Source organism: Alternaria burnsii (genome assembly GCF_013036055.1).
Source record: "Alternaria burnsii strain CBS107.38 chromosome Unknown 740, whole genome shotgun sequence".
Lineage (NCBI taxonomy): Eukaryota > Fungi > Ascomycota > Dothideomycetes > Pleosporales > Pleosporaceae > Alternaria > Alternaria burnsii.
Window position 1 is genome coordinate 1,051,783 of NW_024066112.1, and position 17,868 is coordinate 1,069,650.

At 50.6% G+C, this 17,868-nt stretch overlaps 8 protein-coding genes across 8 annotated transcripts; 3 read left to right on the plus strand and 5 right to left on the minus strand.

Annotated features, from left to right (window-relative positions):
- Nucleotides 1-227: 227 nt before the first annotated feature.
- On the minus strand, nt 228-1,251 carry GT037_005209 (6-phosphogluconate dehydrogenase nad-binding; the record flags this gene model as incomplete). Its single annotated transcript, XM_038930256.1, has 2 exons — nt 228-974; nt 1,030-1,251. The coding sequence occupies 2 exons, from the start codon at nt 1,249-1,251 to the stop codon at nt 228-230; spliced, it is 969 nt and encodes a 322-aa protein (XP_038787206.1).
- A 614-nt stretch (nt 1,252-1,865) lies between these two features.
- On the minus strand, nt 1,866-3,301 carry GT037_005210 (leo1-like protein; the record flags this gene model as incomplete). Its single annotated transcript, XM_038930257.1, has 2 exons — nt 1,866-3,072; nt 3,120-3,301. The coding sequence occupies 2 exons, from the start codon at nt 3,299-3,301 to the stop codon at nt 1,866-1,868; spliced, it is 1,389 nt and encodes a 462-aa protein (XP_038787207.1).
- Nucleotides 3,302-3,688: 387 nt separating this feature from the next.
- On the plus strand, nt 3,689-5,003 carry GT037_005211 (protein kinase activator; the record flags this gene model as incomplete). Its single annotated transcript, XM_038930258.1, has 3 exons — nt 3,689-3,711; nt 3,931-4,259; nt 4,309-5,003. 3 exons carry the CDS (start codon nt 3,689-3,691, stop codon nt 5,001-5,003), a joined length of 1,047 nt encoding a protein of 348 aa, XP_038787208.1.
- A 423-nt stretch (nt 5,004-5,426) lies between these two features.
- Nucleotides 5,427-6,290, minus strand: GT037_005212 (adp-ribosylation factor; the record flags this gene model as incomplete). Its single annotated transcript, XM_038930259.1, has 5 exons — nt 5,427-5,511; nt 5,606-5,661; nt 5,714-5,779; nt 5,836-6,080; nt 6,143-6,290. The coding sequence occupies 5 exons, from the start codon at nt 6,288-6,290 to the stop codon at nt 5,427-5,429; spliced, it is 600 nt and encodes a 199-aa protein (XP_038787209.1).
- Nucleotides 6,291-7,374: 1,084 nt separating this feature from the next.
- GT037_005213 (uncharacterized protein) lies at nt 7,375-7,968 on the minus strand (the record flags this gene model as incomplete). The annotated part of the gene is made up of 3 exons (XM_038930260.1): nt 7,375-7,611; nt 7,664-7,854; nt 7,908-7,968. The coding sequence occupies 3 exons, from the start codon at nt 7,966-7,968 to the stop codon at nt 7,375-7,377; spliced, it is 489 nt and encodes a 162-aa protein (XP_038787210.1).
- Nucleotides 7,969-8,763: 795 nt separating this feature from the next.
- GT037_005214 (uncharacterized protein) lies at nt 8,764-10,692 on the plus strand (the record flags this gene model as incomplete). The annotated part of the gene is made up of 2 exons (XM_038930261.1): nt 8,764-9,043; nt 9,110-10,692. The coding sequence occupies 2 exons, from the start codon at nt 8,764-8,766 to the stop codon at nt 10,690-10,692; spliced, it is 1,863 nt and encodes a 620-aa protein (XP_038787211.1).
- Nucleotides 10,693-12,131: 1,439 nt separating this feature from the next.
- Nucleotides 12,132-13,463, plus strand: GT037_005215 (uncharacterized protein; the record flags this gene model as incomplete). Its single annotated transcript, XM_038930262.1, has 1 exon — nt 12,132-13,463. The coding sequence occupies one exon, from the start codon at nt 12,132-12,134 to the stop codon at nt 13,461-13,463; it is 1,332 nt and encodes a 443-aa protein (XP_038787212.1).
- Nucleotides 13,464-13,612: 149 nt separating this feature from the next.
- Nucleotides 13,613-17,600, minus strand: GT037_005216 (uncharacterized protein; the record flags this gene model as incomplete). The annotated part of the gene is made up of 5 exons (XM_038930263.1): nt 13,613-14,313; nt 14,365-14,998; nt 15,066-15,305; nt 16,330-16,595; nt 16,646-17,600. 5 exons carry the CDS (start codon nt 17,598-17,600, stop codon nt 13,613-13,615), a joined length of 2,796 nt encoding a protein of 931 aa, XP_038787213.1.
- Nucleotides 17,601-17,868: the final 268 nt, after the last annotated feature.

The window sequence follows — 17,868 nt, forward strand, 5'->3', positions numbered from 1 at the left end:
TCTGCAATGACGACCTTGCGTACGCCTTGCCAGCCTTCCGACGCTACATTGAGAAGAGCGTGGAAGCAATTTATGGTCGGGAACATCGTCGGGAAATCTGTGAAACATTGGGACTCAAGGGAATTACTTACTCTATTCTCTTCGCGTACGACTTCGCCGCCATCTGTTCCCTAAGTATTATGAGTACTATTTGCCTGCTAGGTTAATTATTACTTCATCTCCTCGCCCTACCTCTCCGTATCTCGTTCTTTAACACGGTCTGACTCAAAATCCAAGCCAGCTCTATTCCTCACAATTCCAAAAACAGCACTGCTATCACATCTTCTCCCCATCTCATCTCCATAGGCCTTCGCCTCCTCCGCTGCCCCAAGATACATTTCTCCAATACCCAACGTCATACCCGCTTGTTTCGCAAGACTAACTCCATGGCCGACATCCTTGATTCCAAGCTCCAACCCTGAAGAAGGTGCCTGGCCAGGAGCAGGTAGATAGTTCCCACTAGTCAAACGTTTCGAAACACCATGTGCGTAGGCTCCAAAGTTCTCTTCAACCAGAGACTCAAGAACAGATGCTGGCAGCCCCGTTTTCTCAGCTACTACATGCGCCTCACTGAGGAGCATCATGAGACCCGCAGTAATGAAGTTGCTTGTCGTTTTCAGCAGAAGGGCTTGGGAGGGCTCGGAACCAACTCTGATAACAGTGCGCGCGATAACATTTTCGAGAAAAGGGAGAACAAGTTCGATAGCAGAAGGAGGGCCAGCGACGGCAACCAGCAGACGGCCAGCGACGGCGAGGGGCGTGGCGCCGAAAACGGGGGTGGCGATGTAGAAGGCGCCCGCGGAGGTGAAGTTGTTGGTGATAGTTGATGTGGTGGTAGGGTGGACTGTTGTTGTGTCGACAAAAGTTTTGGAGGTTATGGAGCCGCTGCTTAGGATGGTCGCTGTGACAGATCGGAGGACTGTATCATCGCTGACCTGTCAATCATTAAAGGTGGATCTTTCATAATGATTATCGCACGGAGGTACGTACTGAGATGAATATCACATCACAGTTTTGAGCCAGGTCTGCAATTGAGGGGCATGGCGTGCCTCCGATATCTTTCAAACTATCACCTCTTGAGATTGTACGGTTCCAGTACTTCAACAACGGTAGACTGTGTTCTTTAAGGTGTTTCTGGATGTTTGTTGCCATGGCCAGGCCCATCGATCCGAGGCCTATCCATCCTAGACGGAGAGGTTCTTGAGTGGACATGTCGAATGACTATTCGAGTACCTATTCTGAGTGACTGTGGCAGAAAGTTTGTCCGGAATGCTACATGAATATGCGTGAGTTAGAGTGACTCAACACACGCATTTGGAGCATACATGTACACGAATCGAGCATGCAGCGCACTAGCATAGAAGAGGCAAGCGGATATCTGATATAAGCGGATATCCCAGGGAGTATGAGGCCTTACCAGAATCCATAACCCTGTACTTCTTTAGTATACCAGACTAGTGAATATCGCATGTGGTGGCCTATAGAAGTACAAACGGAACTGACAAGTTATATCGCACAGTATTTCGCTGGTCTTGTTCAGACATAAAACCTCAACATGAACTGACACCATGCTCCGTGTAATGTATCAATAGTATAACTAATAGGTGTAATGCATAGATGCGTCCAAACTCCTGGCTATGCTGATGACCCATATTCAAAGTATACGGATTTCCAAGGGATCCTGAAATGTACATCGCACAGACCGTGCCGTCAAGATATCTGCCATATTCCACTCCTCTAGCATTTGTTGCTAGATCCGAGCTCTCGTTTTAGCAGCTGAGAATATAGAAACGCTTTTTACGCAAACGAAATCCTCTTTGAAGAGCTTACTCATCATCATCGTCGTCGTCAACGACACGTCTCCGCTTCGTCCGGCTAACGACAACCTCATCGTCGTCGTCATCGTCTGCCGCAACACCACCCCGTGCACGCTTTGGACTCGGGGCCATGCCTTCATCTGGATCATCATCGTCACTGACAATCTCTGGTTCCTCGTCACTGTTAACGACAAAACCGTCCTCTGATTCGTAGCTGTCCTCTCTGTTCCTCCTTGGACCACCGAGATCTTCATCGTCACTCAGGTCGTACTGTAGACCGCCTCTCTTCTTGCCTTGTTTACGAGTTGCGCGGTCTTCCAGTCCATCGATATCGAGGCCTCCTCCTGCCGCACGACCGCCGCTGCGACCCATGGTACGGTTCGCGCGTTCTCTCTGACGCTCCTCATGCTTTTCGCGAGCGCGCAGCTGTCTCTGCTTCTCCTTGAATGTGGCTTCTTCACGTTGTCGACGGAGCTCGGGGTCTTCGTTTACGTCGATGAAGGATATAGCTTGGTCGGCATCGTCTCGGCCCTTTGCTGCAACCTTGGCAAGATCGTTTTGCAGTTTCTCCAGCGCAGCGTCTTTCGTGTTTGATGTAGGGACGACGTTGAGAGATGCTGTAAGCTTGTTCGTGACGCGCATGACGTTTGCTTCCTCGTACGGCGCAACAAGGTATGTGTAGCTCTCCTTCTTGGAGCTTGTCTTACCATTCTTCTCGTCTCTGACAGCCGTTGGGGTGGGGATTTTAGGGTTCACTTGTGGTGGAGCAAGGGTATTCGCGTCGATGTCGTACTGGACCGTCGGGTCGGTTGCAAGCTGGAGGGTCAGGGAACCGTCCGACCATCTAAGAATGCGAGCGTTGGACTGTAGAAGAGCGTTGTTTGAGGGTGAGCGTCGCCATCGGACTGTGGTCATGGCGGTGTCGTATGCTGAGAAGTGTTCGGACGCGGCGACCTTGGAGTGATGGTCTGTGGAGGGTGGCTGGAAGGTCTTGTGATCGAATGCCTTGTCCTCGAAGGACAGGAAGCGTGGGACTTTGAGGAGGTAGAGCTCGTTGTCTGTGGGTTCAGGAACGGGATGCCGCGCCAGGTCCGCGTCCATGTATGCGAATGTCTGCTGCTCGACCTCCTCTACGGCCTCGGGTGCCCTGACGGGATCTGTCCGTCCCTCATCGTCGCCTGAATCGAGCTCTGCATCGTCGAGTTTTCGGGGCGAGCTGGATATGTCAGTCTGGTACTGGTACTGGATTTGTTCGCGACGTACGCTGGCGCGTCTTCAGCTGCGTCGCCGTCGTCGCCGTCACCAAACAGGTCGTCTTCATCATCCTCGAGACCGTTTTCTTCGACAGTGTTCAGCGGAGTGCCCTCGTCGGCATTCTCAGCAGGCGCTGCCTGTCCATTGACGTCGTCGTCGGAGAGCGTAGGGTCGTGGCCCGCGTCGGACATGGTCGCGGTTGGTGGCTTGGATTTGCGCTTTTTGTCGGTGCCGTGTTTGGAAAAGTCGAGATGTAGCGACGCGACCGCAGTGCCCGATTTGCGAATGGAATTGACGTGATAGTTGCGGTAAAGGTTACGCGCAGCAGCTGGTAGCTCAAGTGAACAAAGTCCGATCACCACAAGATGAGAACCGCGCTATCCCAAACGGTCCTAGCCCGCCGCCCCTTCTCGATGCAGCCCTTAGGAGAGTGGGCCCAAAAAGCGTGCCCGCTCGAGACGTATCACCAACATCCTCCCCCTCAATCCTCTTGCATACCTTCATAAGCCGGCCTCTCTAGGTGCATTGGACGTATCCGCCCCGTACCCCCCGCACTAGATTGCCAGAATCCGCAAATCATGGCCTCTTTCTTCGCAAACGTGTAAGTTGCTTGGCACATGCTCCCCTTCCTCAAATGCTCGCGCTTCCCACCCCCAGTACACACCCTGAATGTTTCAGGCCATTTGCTGCATGTCGTCTCACGATTTCACTTTTTGATATGCACCTTATTTCGGCGTCACATTGCCGTCCTATCGTGTTATAACAAGCGTCGTCCGAGGCCTAAGTTGTCTTTTCCTCTTTCTAACAACTTCACCGATAGTCGCCAAGGATTGGCTGGTCGATCCAACAAGGGCCAACAGCAGCAGCAGGGCAAAGGCGGCTCTGCATCACCAACAACACCATACTCGGCATCACCAACTTCTCAACAACCTCCCGGCCAACCGCCTATGCCGCATTCTCCAGCTTTGTCGTCTGCCATGTCGTTCGAAAGCCAAGGTGCTCCGTCGGATGGGTCCGTGCCATCTGGCTCCCGCAGACCGCCTTTCTTCTTCCGCGAGGAGTACTCCAACTTGATTGTCAAGGGTAACTTTATGACTTTGGCTGCAAAGCCGAAGCTTGTCGAAGAGGGTGAATGGCTCGCACATCAGGGTATGATTTGATTTTCCCAATATCCCGATATCGCTAAGTATGTGACCAGTTGTTGAGCAGTACCGGCTACTGGAGCAGATGATTGAGATCATCAAGGTAGTAGACGACAGGACAGGCAAGCCTGTCTGCAACCCAGACACATGTCCTACAATGTCTGCCAGCGGCCATACTTACACCTGGCTGGACAACAACAAGAAGCCCATCAAGATCCCTGCAATCCAGTACATCAACCTCGTACAAAAGTGGATTGTAGGTAAGATCAACGACCCAAACATCTTCCCCACAGACACCACAGCCATTTCCATCGGAGCATCGACGTACGCTTCTGGTTCCATGACGCCCACATCAACCCCACAGCCTCTCCCACCTAGCAATTCCAATGCTCCATTGTCCCAACTCGCCGGGCGTGAGTGGCTCGGCAAGTCATCTGGTTTTCCCGAGACTTTTGAAGGCGACATCAAGAGTATCTACCGCCAGATGATGCGGTGCTATGCACACATTTACCACGGCCACTGGCTAGATCCCTTCTGGAACGTGAGCGCGTACAAGGAGCTAAACACGTGCTTCATTCACTTCATCAACGTCGGCAAGCTCTTCAACTTGATCGGCGACAAGGAAATCGAGCCCATGCAGCCGCTGGTCGACCTCTGGGCTGAGAAGGGTCTACTCCCACCAATCACGGCAGCCAAGGAGAACGTACCGCCGAAGAGCTCACATGGGCAGCAGGCTGCACCCGCGTCTTAAACATGGGCAAAGTATTCCAATTCAGTAACGAACATGGGCCCCATTTGACATGGGGTACCCATCAGCAAGCTTTCAATATTTCTCGCCTTGCATGGGTAGCGTGAGGGTCTGGATGGGGATGACTGGCGTTCTGGCATGTATTACGATTTGCGCAATGTAGTCCTACATGTGAAAGAAGCAATGAATATCTTGAAGCAAACTGCAATCACTCTACACACATGCAATCAAAGCGGTGAATAGTAAGAAGAGACTCAAATTTGATAGTACCACGTAAAGTAACCAGAGAACTGATTTCCCAACGATCCCAGAAACGAAATGGCATAGTACTTCACACAAACTCCAAATGGTGAAAAAGAGAAGAGAAACCATGTGTCTCCCCGCTCCACCATCCGATCTGACATTTGACACCGATGCAAATACATTTCAGGGTCCGTGGTTTTGTAGAGATGCGTCGTGGCTGGGCTCTGCCACAACGATGGGGCGGGCGTTCGTTATAAGAGGGTCTGTGCTAGCAGACGGTTGGCATTTTCGTGACTCGCTACATTACGGTTCGCGCCCGCCGAACTTAGTTGTGTCCGGCCTTGCGGAGGGAGTTGCTCAACCACTCGAGACCCTCGTAGAGACCGTCTCCGGAGGTAGCGCAAGTCGACTGGATGTACTGCAGGGAGTTAGTGGAGACGCTTTGGAAGTAGGAGTGACTCGAAACTCACCCAGGCACGTTGTCGGAGGCTGTGAAGACCAAGCTTGTCAGTGATCTCAGCGGCGTTCATGGCGTTCTAGTATCGCATCATCAGTCGTTTGCACATGTCTGTTCGCTGTCGTTGCAACTTACGGGCAAATCCTGCTTGTTGGCAAAGACAAGGAGGAGAGCGTCCCGCAGCTCGTCCTCGTTCAGCATGCGCTGGAGCTCCTCACGCGCCTCAACAACACGGTCGCGATCGTTGCTGTCGACGACGAAGATGATACCCTGGGTGTTCTGGAAGTAATGCCTCCACAGAGGACGGATCTTGTCCTGACCACCGACATCCCACACGGTGAACTGGATGTTCTTGTACTCGACAGTCTCGACGTTGAAACCTAGAAGTCGAAGAATCAGCGCATTGTCCCTGTTGGGTCTTGTCGTGTAGATGGCGACGTACCGATGGTAGGGATGGTGGTGACGATTTCACCGAGCTTGAGCTTGTAGAGAATCGTGGTCTTTCCGGCAGCGTCAAGACCGACCATGAGAATGCGCATCTCCTTCTTTCCCCATAGCTTGTCGAAGAGCTTCGAAAATGTGAGACCCATGATTGCGGTGGGTGTGTGTGGTAGTGTGAGGTCGAGTGGGAAGGCGGTGTATAGACTCTCGAACCTGCGACGCTACTTGTTAGAAGAGTGTTGGGGAGAGCATCGTGGCCTTATCGGCATGTATTGAGCAGCATGACGGCAGTCGCATGGCCGGCGCGGGCGTATTGAGCGCCCGTTGCGGAGACGACTCGAGGCCACCAGAGAGAGCTGGCCAGGCGCCCGCTATGGGCTGGGCAAAGCAAGTGCAGAAAAAACAATGCAGCAGCGATTGACTTACGGACAGGTTCAAGAGAGTCGGTGGTATTCGGGGATGGGGCGGGTGGATGTGATGTACTCTAAACGATGCACAGGAAGGGCTGCGTTGAAGAGATGTGGTGGAAAGCGCGGCGAAGTCTGGGCACTGTTCGTAAGCTGGCAAGTGCCACTGACACGTGACAATGGCGGCGATCGCTTATCGTCGTTTTGTTGAAGGAGTTGCGGTGAGGGACTTCTTGCTTCCTGCTGCTCCTTTACTTGGAGCGCTTCTTATGATCGCTACTAAGAACTTGACACGTTTTGGCTCTCCTGAAGGCTGAAAGTGGAACCCCAAGGCACCCATAAATGTTCGGTTGGGCGATCGGCTCAGCTGCCCCAGGATTGCGTGAGCTCTAGGACCCACAGCTATCCGCACTACTGACTGGGCGACTGCTGTATATCGACGTCCGATCAAGTCCATGTGTAGTTCGTGCTACTCTTTGGGGACTTGTCTTGATCAATGCGCCTACTACCGTGCCGTTCGCATTGCGCTTTTCGAAAAGCGCGAGGCAACAGGACGGCTCAACCCGAACCAAGTTGCATACCTCTCAGTAAGTACTAGCATCCTCCAGGTCATTGCATTCCCCTATATTAGGCTCCCGTATCTCTCAGAGGACAACACCACATCACCGAGTAGACACCATGGCTACTGTAAGGCAGACATTATTGACATTGTTGTCACCTTAGATAGTCTTCCCATGTCCTTCTTGCTCCTATCTGCGCTATGTTCTGATCATCAATCTAGTCTGATGCTTCAGTATCTCGATGCAGCCGAACATCGTTCGCCGATCTAGGCCTCTGCAGCCATGGCTCCTGCAGCCCGAATGATAGTGCGGAAGCACAGCGAGACACCTGCGATCCAAAGACTACTGCGAATGAGTGTAGGCGCTTGAGTCGAAGTCGTGATGTAGGCAACTGTGTATGCAATCCTGACAGCTAAGCACCAAGCGCCAAACTCAGCAAGATCGCTCTGGGCCAGTCCAGCCATGTTTCCTAGGACGACTGCTCCGATGAAGAGAGGGAGGTTCTGTCCTTATCAGTTCGACAGCCAAATGAGCAAGGGCTTTGCAGGTCCTCACCTCCATCCTGTTGGCATGACAGGCCTCCATACGCTCGTGCTTGGCATAGGTTACAGCTGGTAGGCGCTGCTTGAGCTGAGCTTTCAGGTCGCTAGAACGCGGATTGCGATTGTCCCAGGCGAGCAAGTTGCCCAGCATAGCAACATTGATAGCGAGGACGTGAGGCAAGAATGTGACTGGGCATGAGCGAGCTAGATTAAACGACAAATTGCGCTCGACATCTTATAGGAGAGACTGTACTTACGGATGACGTAGGCTGGAATGGCCAGGATTGAGGTGTTGTAGCTGTCGAAGTATGGAGACATTTTGCTTATGCAGGCGTCTGACAATTATCAAGGTGTCCTGGATTGGTGAAGGTGGAGAATGAAGGAAGTTTCTGTCACGACCTTGAGTGGTTTTGCTTGTCTGGTGAGGTCAAGTCTTTGAAGTAAGTGAGTGAGTGGTTAAGTGAGCAGACGAGCACGGAGGCTCATTCCTTACTAGGACACGGGCTACAGCTTGTGATGACACTGCTCCCTGGATGCGGAAGTGGCGACTCTCTGGATGGATGCACCTAAAAACGAGCTCTTATTCCTATGGGAACTTACGATGAAGATAGCCATTGCGATAAGCTTTTGTGAAGCTTTGGAAGTCTCGAGTATACAGACAAAAGAGCAAAGAAGAACCATTGAGAAAATGCGCAGATAACTAGGTAAGATTTTGAAGTGGTTGTACAAAGTTTCCATCAACAACGTCGCATACAAATGGAAGAACCGTGAGCCATATATACTGATTCTCCTTTGATGTTTGAATTCCATCTCTGCCGCTTACTGACTGTTGTGGGGGCGGGATTACTTTGCTGTGCTGTCTGCCCCACCCGTTATCATACACATCACTGCTTCTGCAACTTTTCTCTTGGACGACATATTTCTATATACAGCTCTCACTCAATCTTCAGACCCCGAAAAAGACAAGTCTGCTTCGGTTCTTATAACAAGGCCCGGACAGTACTGAACAATATCCAGCTGATCCTGATGGACATCGTGGAACCCGGGATACACAAAGCGTGCTCAGTCTGTTGGGGTGTATGTGGATTTGGATCAAGCAGAGCAAATCTTGATATGTCTAGGAGTAAGGAAGGTCTTACATCGCTTCTTCATCCGAAAGACTTGCTTGCAGCATCGGCCAAATGTCGCATGTGTAGCTACCTGATCAACCGACTCAAGCACCGCTCAAGCACGATCAGCCCAGACGCCAAGGTCGTCATCAATGTCCGGTACTTGAAGTTCAAGAACGAATTGGACACCTGGCGCTCCGTAGATCTTCTGCAGATCCGTATCAAATGCGATGGCGAGGATTTGCCATTGTTGGACACTGAGTGGTCCATTTTAGCTCATCGTGGTTCGTACTGCCCACAAACTCCTATATATAGTCTTTTGTTACAACTGACATTGCCACGATACTCAGAAGATCCTGCGGCAACAGATATCAAATGGTCTCCAGTTAATTACAACGTCGATTCGAGTGCCGAGCAAGCTAAATCATGGATCGAGCAGTGCAAGCTTCACGAACATTGTCCCGAGCTCAGGGTCCCACAGTTGCCAACAAGAGTTTTGGATATTAGTAACGAAAAAGTCCGACTGCATGTTCCTCGCAACGAGCAGCATCATTACTGCGCTCTAAGCTATAGTTGGGGTGGTCCACAACCAATACGGACGTTGACTGGGAATATAGAAAGCCACAAAGCCGGTATTCGAATCACAGACTTACCGCAGACAATTCAGGATGCCATCAGATTCTCGCGACAGCTGGGAATCAAGTACCTGTGGATCGATTCGCTGTGCATTGTACAAGATAGCGTTGAAGATAAGCATCGAGAAATTGCGAGGATGGCAAGCATCTACCAGAATGCATTTGCAACCATAGCAGCGACAAATACATCGCGATGTACTGACGGATTTCTCTCGAAAAGAGTCCGACCGGAACGTGAGATAATCGTCGAGGATCTTCCTTGGAGTTGTGATGATGGCAGCTTCGGTCAGGTATCGCTACACTGGCAATTTTGGCGTCGTGTAGATCAGGAGCCACTCAATCAGAGAGCTTGGGCTCTCCAAGAGCGTCTGCTTTCTCCACGCGTGCTGTCATTCGGGTCTTATCAGTTGGCGTGGGAGTGTCAAACTGCAAGATATACCGACGGTGGGAATCCTAGAAGTGTATACGACATGGGCATCAACAGATTAGAGTCGTACATCTTCTCTCCCTTGACAGCCTCGACGGTTAAAAAATCTCCACAAGCCATGTTCTTACACTACACATGGACAGACGCCGTTATGGATCTCAGCAGACGGAAGATCACCGAAGAAAGCGATAAGCTTCCTGCAATATCTGGCGTTGCCCAGCAAATGCATCTCATCACTGGAGACAGGTATTTAGCCGGCTTGTGGAAAGCTTCGCTCCATTTTGAGTTGATGTGGTTACAGGATGCGGCTGCTGAGGATTTTCATCATGCTAAACGACCAACAACATATCGTGCACCATCATGGTCATGGGCTTCTGTCGAGGGAGCCGTTGCCTTTTCCGGACCGTTTGAGGAAGAGGATCTAGTAGCAGAAGCCATACAATGCGAAGTACTTCCAGTGGACCCAAGCAATCTGTTTGGGGCCGTCTCTGGTGGACATTTGGTCATAAACGGACCTTTACGCTCACTAGATGAAAAATCAATACTGGAGTATTTCCACATCAACTCTACCGACGCGCGCGAGGTATCTTTAGCCAAGATCTACCTAGACGGAGATGAGATATTGCCTTCCTCAGCTAAAACTTCGATGCCTAACGACGTACCAGGCAGCGTTCAAACCGGTCAACGTATATGGTTCTTAGACATGGCTCGCAACAAACATGGGGCTCCGTTCGGCTACGTTCTTCGTCAACAAACTCAACAAAACATTCGCGTATTCCGTCGCATCGGCTGGTTTGAGAATACAACGCGAAGCATCGATAAACCATTCTGGACCCAGGATACCCCAATAGAAACAATTACCGTTATTTGAAAAATCTCAGAGAGGCTTTCTACACCACACTATGTTTTGAGATTGTAAATGTCAATTCATGCTACCTAGCACAGTGCGAAGATGCGCGCCAAATTCTACTCCATTCTTATGCCACGAGGTAGTTACGTATCAATATTTGCCAATTAAGAAGATTCTTGTCAGCCTAACAGACATATAGCCGACAGTGGACGGAATCTTGGCTCTCCAATGTCGTATTGTACTTTGGGTCGGGGATCATCGTGCTTGGATTGCGAGGAACAATGTGGTTGGGAACAGCCCACAACCGAGCTTCATTGATGACTGCATCAAGGAGTATATTCCTTCCTGAAAATTTCGATAAATGTACACATGCAGCTAGGGCGAGAGGAAACCTTTGGAAGATCAGTCCCATTTCAAATGCCTCAAGCCAAGAGATGAGGGAGCCATCACAACTCAAACACTGCAAATCAAGAAGCGTAAGACAATAACATTGGCGAATATCCTGCAGTATGGGAAAGGAAAGCAGATGACGTGGATACGAAACGAGAATTTACTAGTGATCCTAGCTAGGTAGACCCAAGGATAGTCACGTCATCGGCTTGTAGATCGACCGACCCCGAACATCACCTCAAATCTCCTCGAAAGGACGTAAAAAGGACACAGCACAAACACAACGAAGGACCTGGGGCGTGAAGAGAAGATGAGAGAATTGAAAGAAGCTAATCTTTGCATTTCGGGGTCCTCCCCGGCGACCGATACCCGCTCCGGGATCCACTTAGTATAGGCTGATGCACTTTCAGATCGATCTGGTATGGTCTAGGGTACTTTCTTTTGATAGAATGCAGTGTCTACTTTCAACAAGGACGACCGTAGCATCTTGGCAAGCCCAAACGCAGCAGGTTATGCATAGAGTGATGTCGATTTTGGAAGTGCCACCTAAGCGTCCTAGGGTCTTAGCACACGATGAGTAACACCAGTGGACTTGATTTCAACTGGGGCCTTGGAGACAAGGCTAGATTCTATGATCTGTAACAACAAAAGACATGCACCTGGGTGTTGACGTGCGTGGCGGCCGGGAACTAACGGTCTTGAGCCTCTTTTTTCCAGATACACTAGGACTTCTCTACAGCTTGGCAGAGGGTTTGCTGAAGCAAGAATAATGGAGAACTGGCCCCACGTTGTGACGCAACGTGGAGCGTGGGTTCAGTTCGTGGGTTCATCACCGAGACACATCGCCTAATGGATGACTACATTGTCGCATAGCGCGAGATATCGAGTTAAGCTTCGGTGTTACTGAAGTTACATCTTTACGATGTCTCAAAGGTGGACTAGGCTTCGAGCGTCTAGTCTTGATCTCGACTCCAACATAAAAGGAAAGAGAGGCCCAGCTTGAGGAAGAGCAAAGACAAACACTTCAACGGCAATCCATCATCTGAACATCTCATCAGTCTATCACGATCATGCCTAGCTCCTTGAATCAACCGTTCCGTACATCAGGCATCTACCGCAACCTGCCCACATTTGATGCAAGCGCGAAGGGTCTGAAGGCCGTTGTATGCGGAGCCACTGGCATCTCAGGATTCAACACTATCCGCTCCCTTCTCGATACTCCTGATCGCTGGTCTAAGATCTACGCGCTTTCCCGAAAGCCATTCTCCAAAGACCTTCTTGCATTCTTCACCGACTATCAGCGCGCCCGGATCCAGCATGTCTCTGTCGACCTCAGCTCCAAAGGCGAAGACATCGCCAAAACGTTAAAAGACGCAGGTGTCGAAGCAGACTACGTCTTCTATTATACTTACCTTCCCCCTGGAGATGGAAAAAGTGACATGGATCCCAGCTCAGCAGAAGCCTTGGTCGAAGCCAACGTCCCACTCTTCAGGAATTTCCTTGCCTCTCTACCAAAAGCTGACCTCAAACCTAAACGTATCCTCCTTCAGACGGGAGGCAAGAACTACGGCGTACACATTGGCCGTGTGCGCCAGCCACTCGTCGAATCTGATCCTCAGCCCAAGCACCTCAGCCCGAACTTCTACTACCATCAAGAAGATCTTCTGTTCAAGTACTGTGAGGAGCACCCTGAGACAGACTGGAACATCGTCATGCCGGCATGTGTCGTCGGCGCAGTACAAACCGCAGCCATGAACACTTTTCTCGCGTACGGTGTTTACGCCGCAGTCCAAGCACACAGAAAACAGCCTCTCCAATACCCTGCCGACTTTCATTGCTGGGAGTCAGAGTACACTCACTCCACTGCTCGCCTGACCGGTTACTTGAGTGAGTGGGCTGTCCTCGAGGATACAGCCAAATGCCAACGTTTCAACGCCCAAGACGGTGAGGTCTTTAACTGGGACCGTTTCTGGAACGAACTCGGGCGCTGGTTCGGCACTGATGTTGTTGGTCCAGACAGCGATGAGTCAAAGTACGAGAGCAAATATCTTGCTGGCGGTAAGGACTGCCCGTTGGGCTACGGCCCTCCACTCGAATTGAAGCTGGCGCATCCGCTATGCAGGTGGGCTGAGGAGACGGCAGTCGGAAAAGACTGGGAAGAGATGATGAAGCAGTCTGATGGGCAGCTCACAATGAATGTGCCTGAAACCGACAAACAAATGTTGGTGATGGCCGACTTCAATTTTGCTTACTTTGGCACGCTATCAGGGAACAAGGTGCGTAGATTCGGATTCAATGGCTTTGTAGATACGATGGAGAGCATCTTTGAAACATATCAGGATATGGCCAAGTTGGGCATGTTGCCGCCCATGAAAGTGGATTCATGCAAGCCCCTGATCTAAGTGCGATCAGTGCCTTCCCTGTCAAAAGCTCTCTCTCTCTCTCTCTCTCTCTCTCTCTCTCTCTCTCTCTCTCTCTCTCGGATTCGAATTCGAACAAGATTACTGTAGAAGTTTTCAGTTACACAGCAATCATTGTGTTCAAAACGCATCTACATCAATTCCTTTGTCCGCTCTTCACTCTCCTTGATCCATTGATCCAGCAGTTTCCTGTTCCTTGGCTTGAACCCGACCTTGAAATATTTCGGCTCCATTGTCAGGCTGGTGGGGATGGCATTTGCCTCCAAGCAGTCCATGACAGGCTCGTCCCGCGGGTCCACTGGGGGCGTGAATTCGAAAGCCGAGATCAGCCTTACGAACGCAGTGAAGAGTTCGCGGTTGGCGAGATGCGAACCGACGCACATACGCGAGCCAGCGCCATATCCGTAGTGTGGTGTTCCCGCGCCATCTGGAACGTCCAAATAGCGCTCCGGGTCAAACTCCTGTGGATTCTTGAAGTGTTCCGCGTCATAATCGGCGGCGTATGCGTTCATATAGAATGTTGTTCCCGCTGGTATGTTGACGCCGTTCCATTCGATATCCTTGATTGAAACTCTAGGTAAACAGATAGGAATGACGGTCCAGTATCGCAAAATTTCCTTATATAGCGCAGTGATATATGGGATCTTCTCCTCGTGGAGACAGCGTTCCCATGCGTCGTTGTTGGGGTAGACTTTCATAATCTCTTCGTATGCGCGCCGCTGGATCTTCTGACCTTTCGGGGTTGCGAGGTATGCAATGCCCATGATGAGGTTACCTGGAACGGTGTCGAGACCTGCTGATACCATGGTCAAGCAGATAGACTTGATCTCGGCTATTATGTGTTAGCATAAACAAGACCAAAAATGAGATGCTTTTGATGTACCTCTGTTCAACTTCGCTTCTGGGTCTTTCAAGATATTGCCGGTAATGCATGGCTTATCAGTCCCCTTCTCGATCTTCTCTGTCAGGGTGTTGAGTAGTCGATCCATGTACACATCTCTCCTCTTTCGGAAGCTGATCGCTTCATTGCTCTGGCTGGGGAACAGTCTCAAAAGTGGCACATAGTCTTGCCAGTTGTTGCTTGTCGACCGGAAGTTTCCGACACCACGCTCAACATCTACGATCTCTTGAAGCAGAGGTGCGTCCTTGTTTCCATCTATCCGGTATCCATAGTTCAGTGTCAGACTTGTGTTCAAAGCATATCTTTGCCAGTATGCCCGCGGATCAATATCGATTTCTCCACCCTTGCTGTCGTGTAGCAGTTCTTTGATAGAGACGGTAGACTCGAGATCTATGAGTGGCATGTAGGACTGTACGGCGGGGCGGTTCAGAGCTGTGGCAGCAGCCTTACGACGATTCTTGCATGATTCATCCCATGGCGAAGTACCAATGGTAAAGCCCTGGGAGGAAGACACGACCTTGTGGAATGTGTGAAGCATGGGTCGAGATATCATTGCGGACTGGTTTGTGATCCAGAGATGGCGGACGGAGTCGAAGGAGTTCGCAAATACGATCCTCTAGATAACTTTATTATCACTAACGATCCTTTCAGAGTGTTCTCTGTCTGCAAAGACTATGGCTTACCCTATTTCCCATCCTCACCTGGAAGACGGGGCCGTACTTCTTCGCCCATCCTTGGGCAACTTTCGCGTGGTTCGTGCCGAGTTCGTACAAGCTTCCGAAGAGAGGAAGACCAGGGACTTCTGGCAGTCCCTCGATATGGGGTGTGTCCGTTCCATATAGCAATTTATACAAGAAGAACCCCAAGACGGCAACGCCAGCGATGTAGATGGGGATAGTCATGATGTTGGAGAAGCTCAACGTCTATGACAAGACGCGAAAGAAGTAAGAGAAGAAAACCTGTAAGTCAGAAAGGATCTCAAGTCTTCGGTAACACTTATAGCAGCATGATACCTCCAGTGCCATGCGCTTTGTCTTGAGAGGAAATCCCTAGCCTGACGCGGCGTCCCATGGTCAGGCTCAGCATGATTAGCTTCCGTTTGACTGGCCATCAGCGATCCAAGCATTAGATTCAACGACGTAGCTCCGTCGCTGCGGGGCAGCCGTCTCGGATGTCATCGTGCGCAGAAGCTTGTGTGGTTTGTAGCGGAATTATGCCGCGGACGATGGTGTTGCTGTTAGCGCGACGGTGCGGAGACGGGACGCGTTATGGATAGGCTAACCCCTTCAGGACGGGATAATGGGTACAACAAACTTTCGGTGGGACGATGGAGCAGCTTTGAGCCAAGTTCAACTATCGAGGCAGCGGAGTGAGCCTCAGACTTGCGCGTTGGTATTGCAAACTTTTCCAGAGCTACTTTCCAGTCTCCGCTCCTCGGGTCCGCGGAGGCTTGTAAAGGTTGAGCATGTTAAGATTATGGCGAATACCGAGTACCTCAGATGTTAAAACAGCAAAATGCTACCAGGGGAGGCTTAAGTTCCTCCAGCGCATATGAATCATGCTGTGACGTATGCTGTGTTGTGGAGATGTGAAAGGCCTGTAGTTAGCGGAATCTTTCCTTCGCACGATACATCGAGGGATCAGCACATGCGACAATGCTAGTCCAGTTCGCAGAAAGTTCGGGAATTAAGAGGCCATAGTAGTCCAACATCGATTATGTGGAGTTGACTCAAAAAGAGCCTGGTAGTGAAGCCCTAGCATCGGACAGCGGTAGTACTGTTCTATCGCATCGATCAGCTAGAGGACTCTATATGCTGCACCTTGACGGTCAAAACTATGAATTCACATATTCCGAGGCGCTCAAGCAAAGTTTAGCTTCAAAGCAGGCTCAATGCGACCAATACACTCTCCAAAGCCAACCAAAGCCTCCTCATCCGAACCACATACACCTCGGATTGTGATCTCATCCCCGTCCTCCAAGAATGTCCTCTTTTCACCGCCTTCCAGTGCGATAGTCTCTTTACCATTGTTGCTCTGCTCCAGGAAACTTCCATACTCAGCTGGAGAATTACCACTGATGGTACCAGAGCCCAACAAGTCGCCCGGTTGGAAAGGGCATCCCGTGATCGTATGATGTGTCAACATCTGTGGGAACGACCACAACAGATTTCGTGCATTCACTTTCGATATCGTTGTTGTGTTGCCAGATGCCGCTGAAGATGATTAGCGTGTGATACTCAAGATGGTACGCATGTGAACATACTCTTGACATCAACTTCGAGGTTGATATCGTATACACTCTTTTCGCTCTTCTCCTTCAAGTAGGGTAGCACCTCCGAGTCATTGTCCAAGCCCTTTATTTTGAACTGTTCCAGTGCGTCCGCGAGTACAACCCAAGTGCTGATTGTAGTGCCGAAGTTCTTCGCATTGAAGGGCCCTAGAGGCACATATTCCCATGCTTGGATGTCTCTCGCTGACCAGTCGTTCATGAGTACGATACCGAACAAGTTCTCCTCAGCTTTCTCAATTGGTATTGGCACTCCTTGTTCATTGGAGCCACACACAAAAGCTCCCAATTCTAGCTCGATGTCTAGCTTCTTGCACGGGCTAAAAGCAGGCACCTTCTTCTCCGCAGTAGGATCGAGCAGTATCTGACCATTGGGCCGCCGAATGGGAGTTCCAGATGGAACTACTGAAGATGCTCGACCGTGGTAACCGACTGGAAGATGCTTGTAGTTCGGTTGCAGCGCATTCTGGGGACCTCTGAAGATGACGCCGCAGTTGTAAGCATGGTTCATACCAGCGAAAAAGTCGGTATAATCACCAATCTTGAATGGCAGATGTGCTTTGATTTCTTTTAGCGGTATCAGGGCTTGCTTCTGAAGTGCAACATTATTCTTCAGGACGTCCGGGTATGTCGTGTCCACAGAGAAGACACCTTGGATGTACTTCCGAACCACGGAGTGAATTGGCCGACCAAGTGCTGCAAAAGCGTTCAGGGACGATTGTGAGAAGACAGCTTGATGCGGCTGTATTGTTGAGAGCCCTAAGAAGCCATTGTTTGCGGCAAAGACTTCGAGATCCAGAGCGTGATCTCCAATGGCGACTGCGACCCGCGGTGACTTGGATGATGCTGTTGAAATGACACCAAAGGGGATGTTTGCTAGTGAGAAGTGCGATCCACGAGGTATGCTAAACCAAGATCGCAGTGAAGCCATGATGGATGTCTGCTGTAGTAGCGGCAAATGCTCAACAACTTCACATACAATAGTTTCGCCCTGACAATTGATATGATGGCCAAGGTTCACAGAGACTAAAGAATATCCCAGGATCGGGGTGTCGGCCCCATGGTCGCAATTCTCAGGGCCATGTGGTGCTTGGGATGCATTCCCGGCTTGTGACGGAAGAAGGATGCAGGCGGGCGCGGGAAGATTCCGTCACTTGCCAACATACAGGGGCTACCCGCTCTCCACTTGTGGGGTAAGC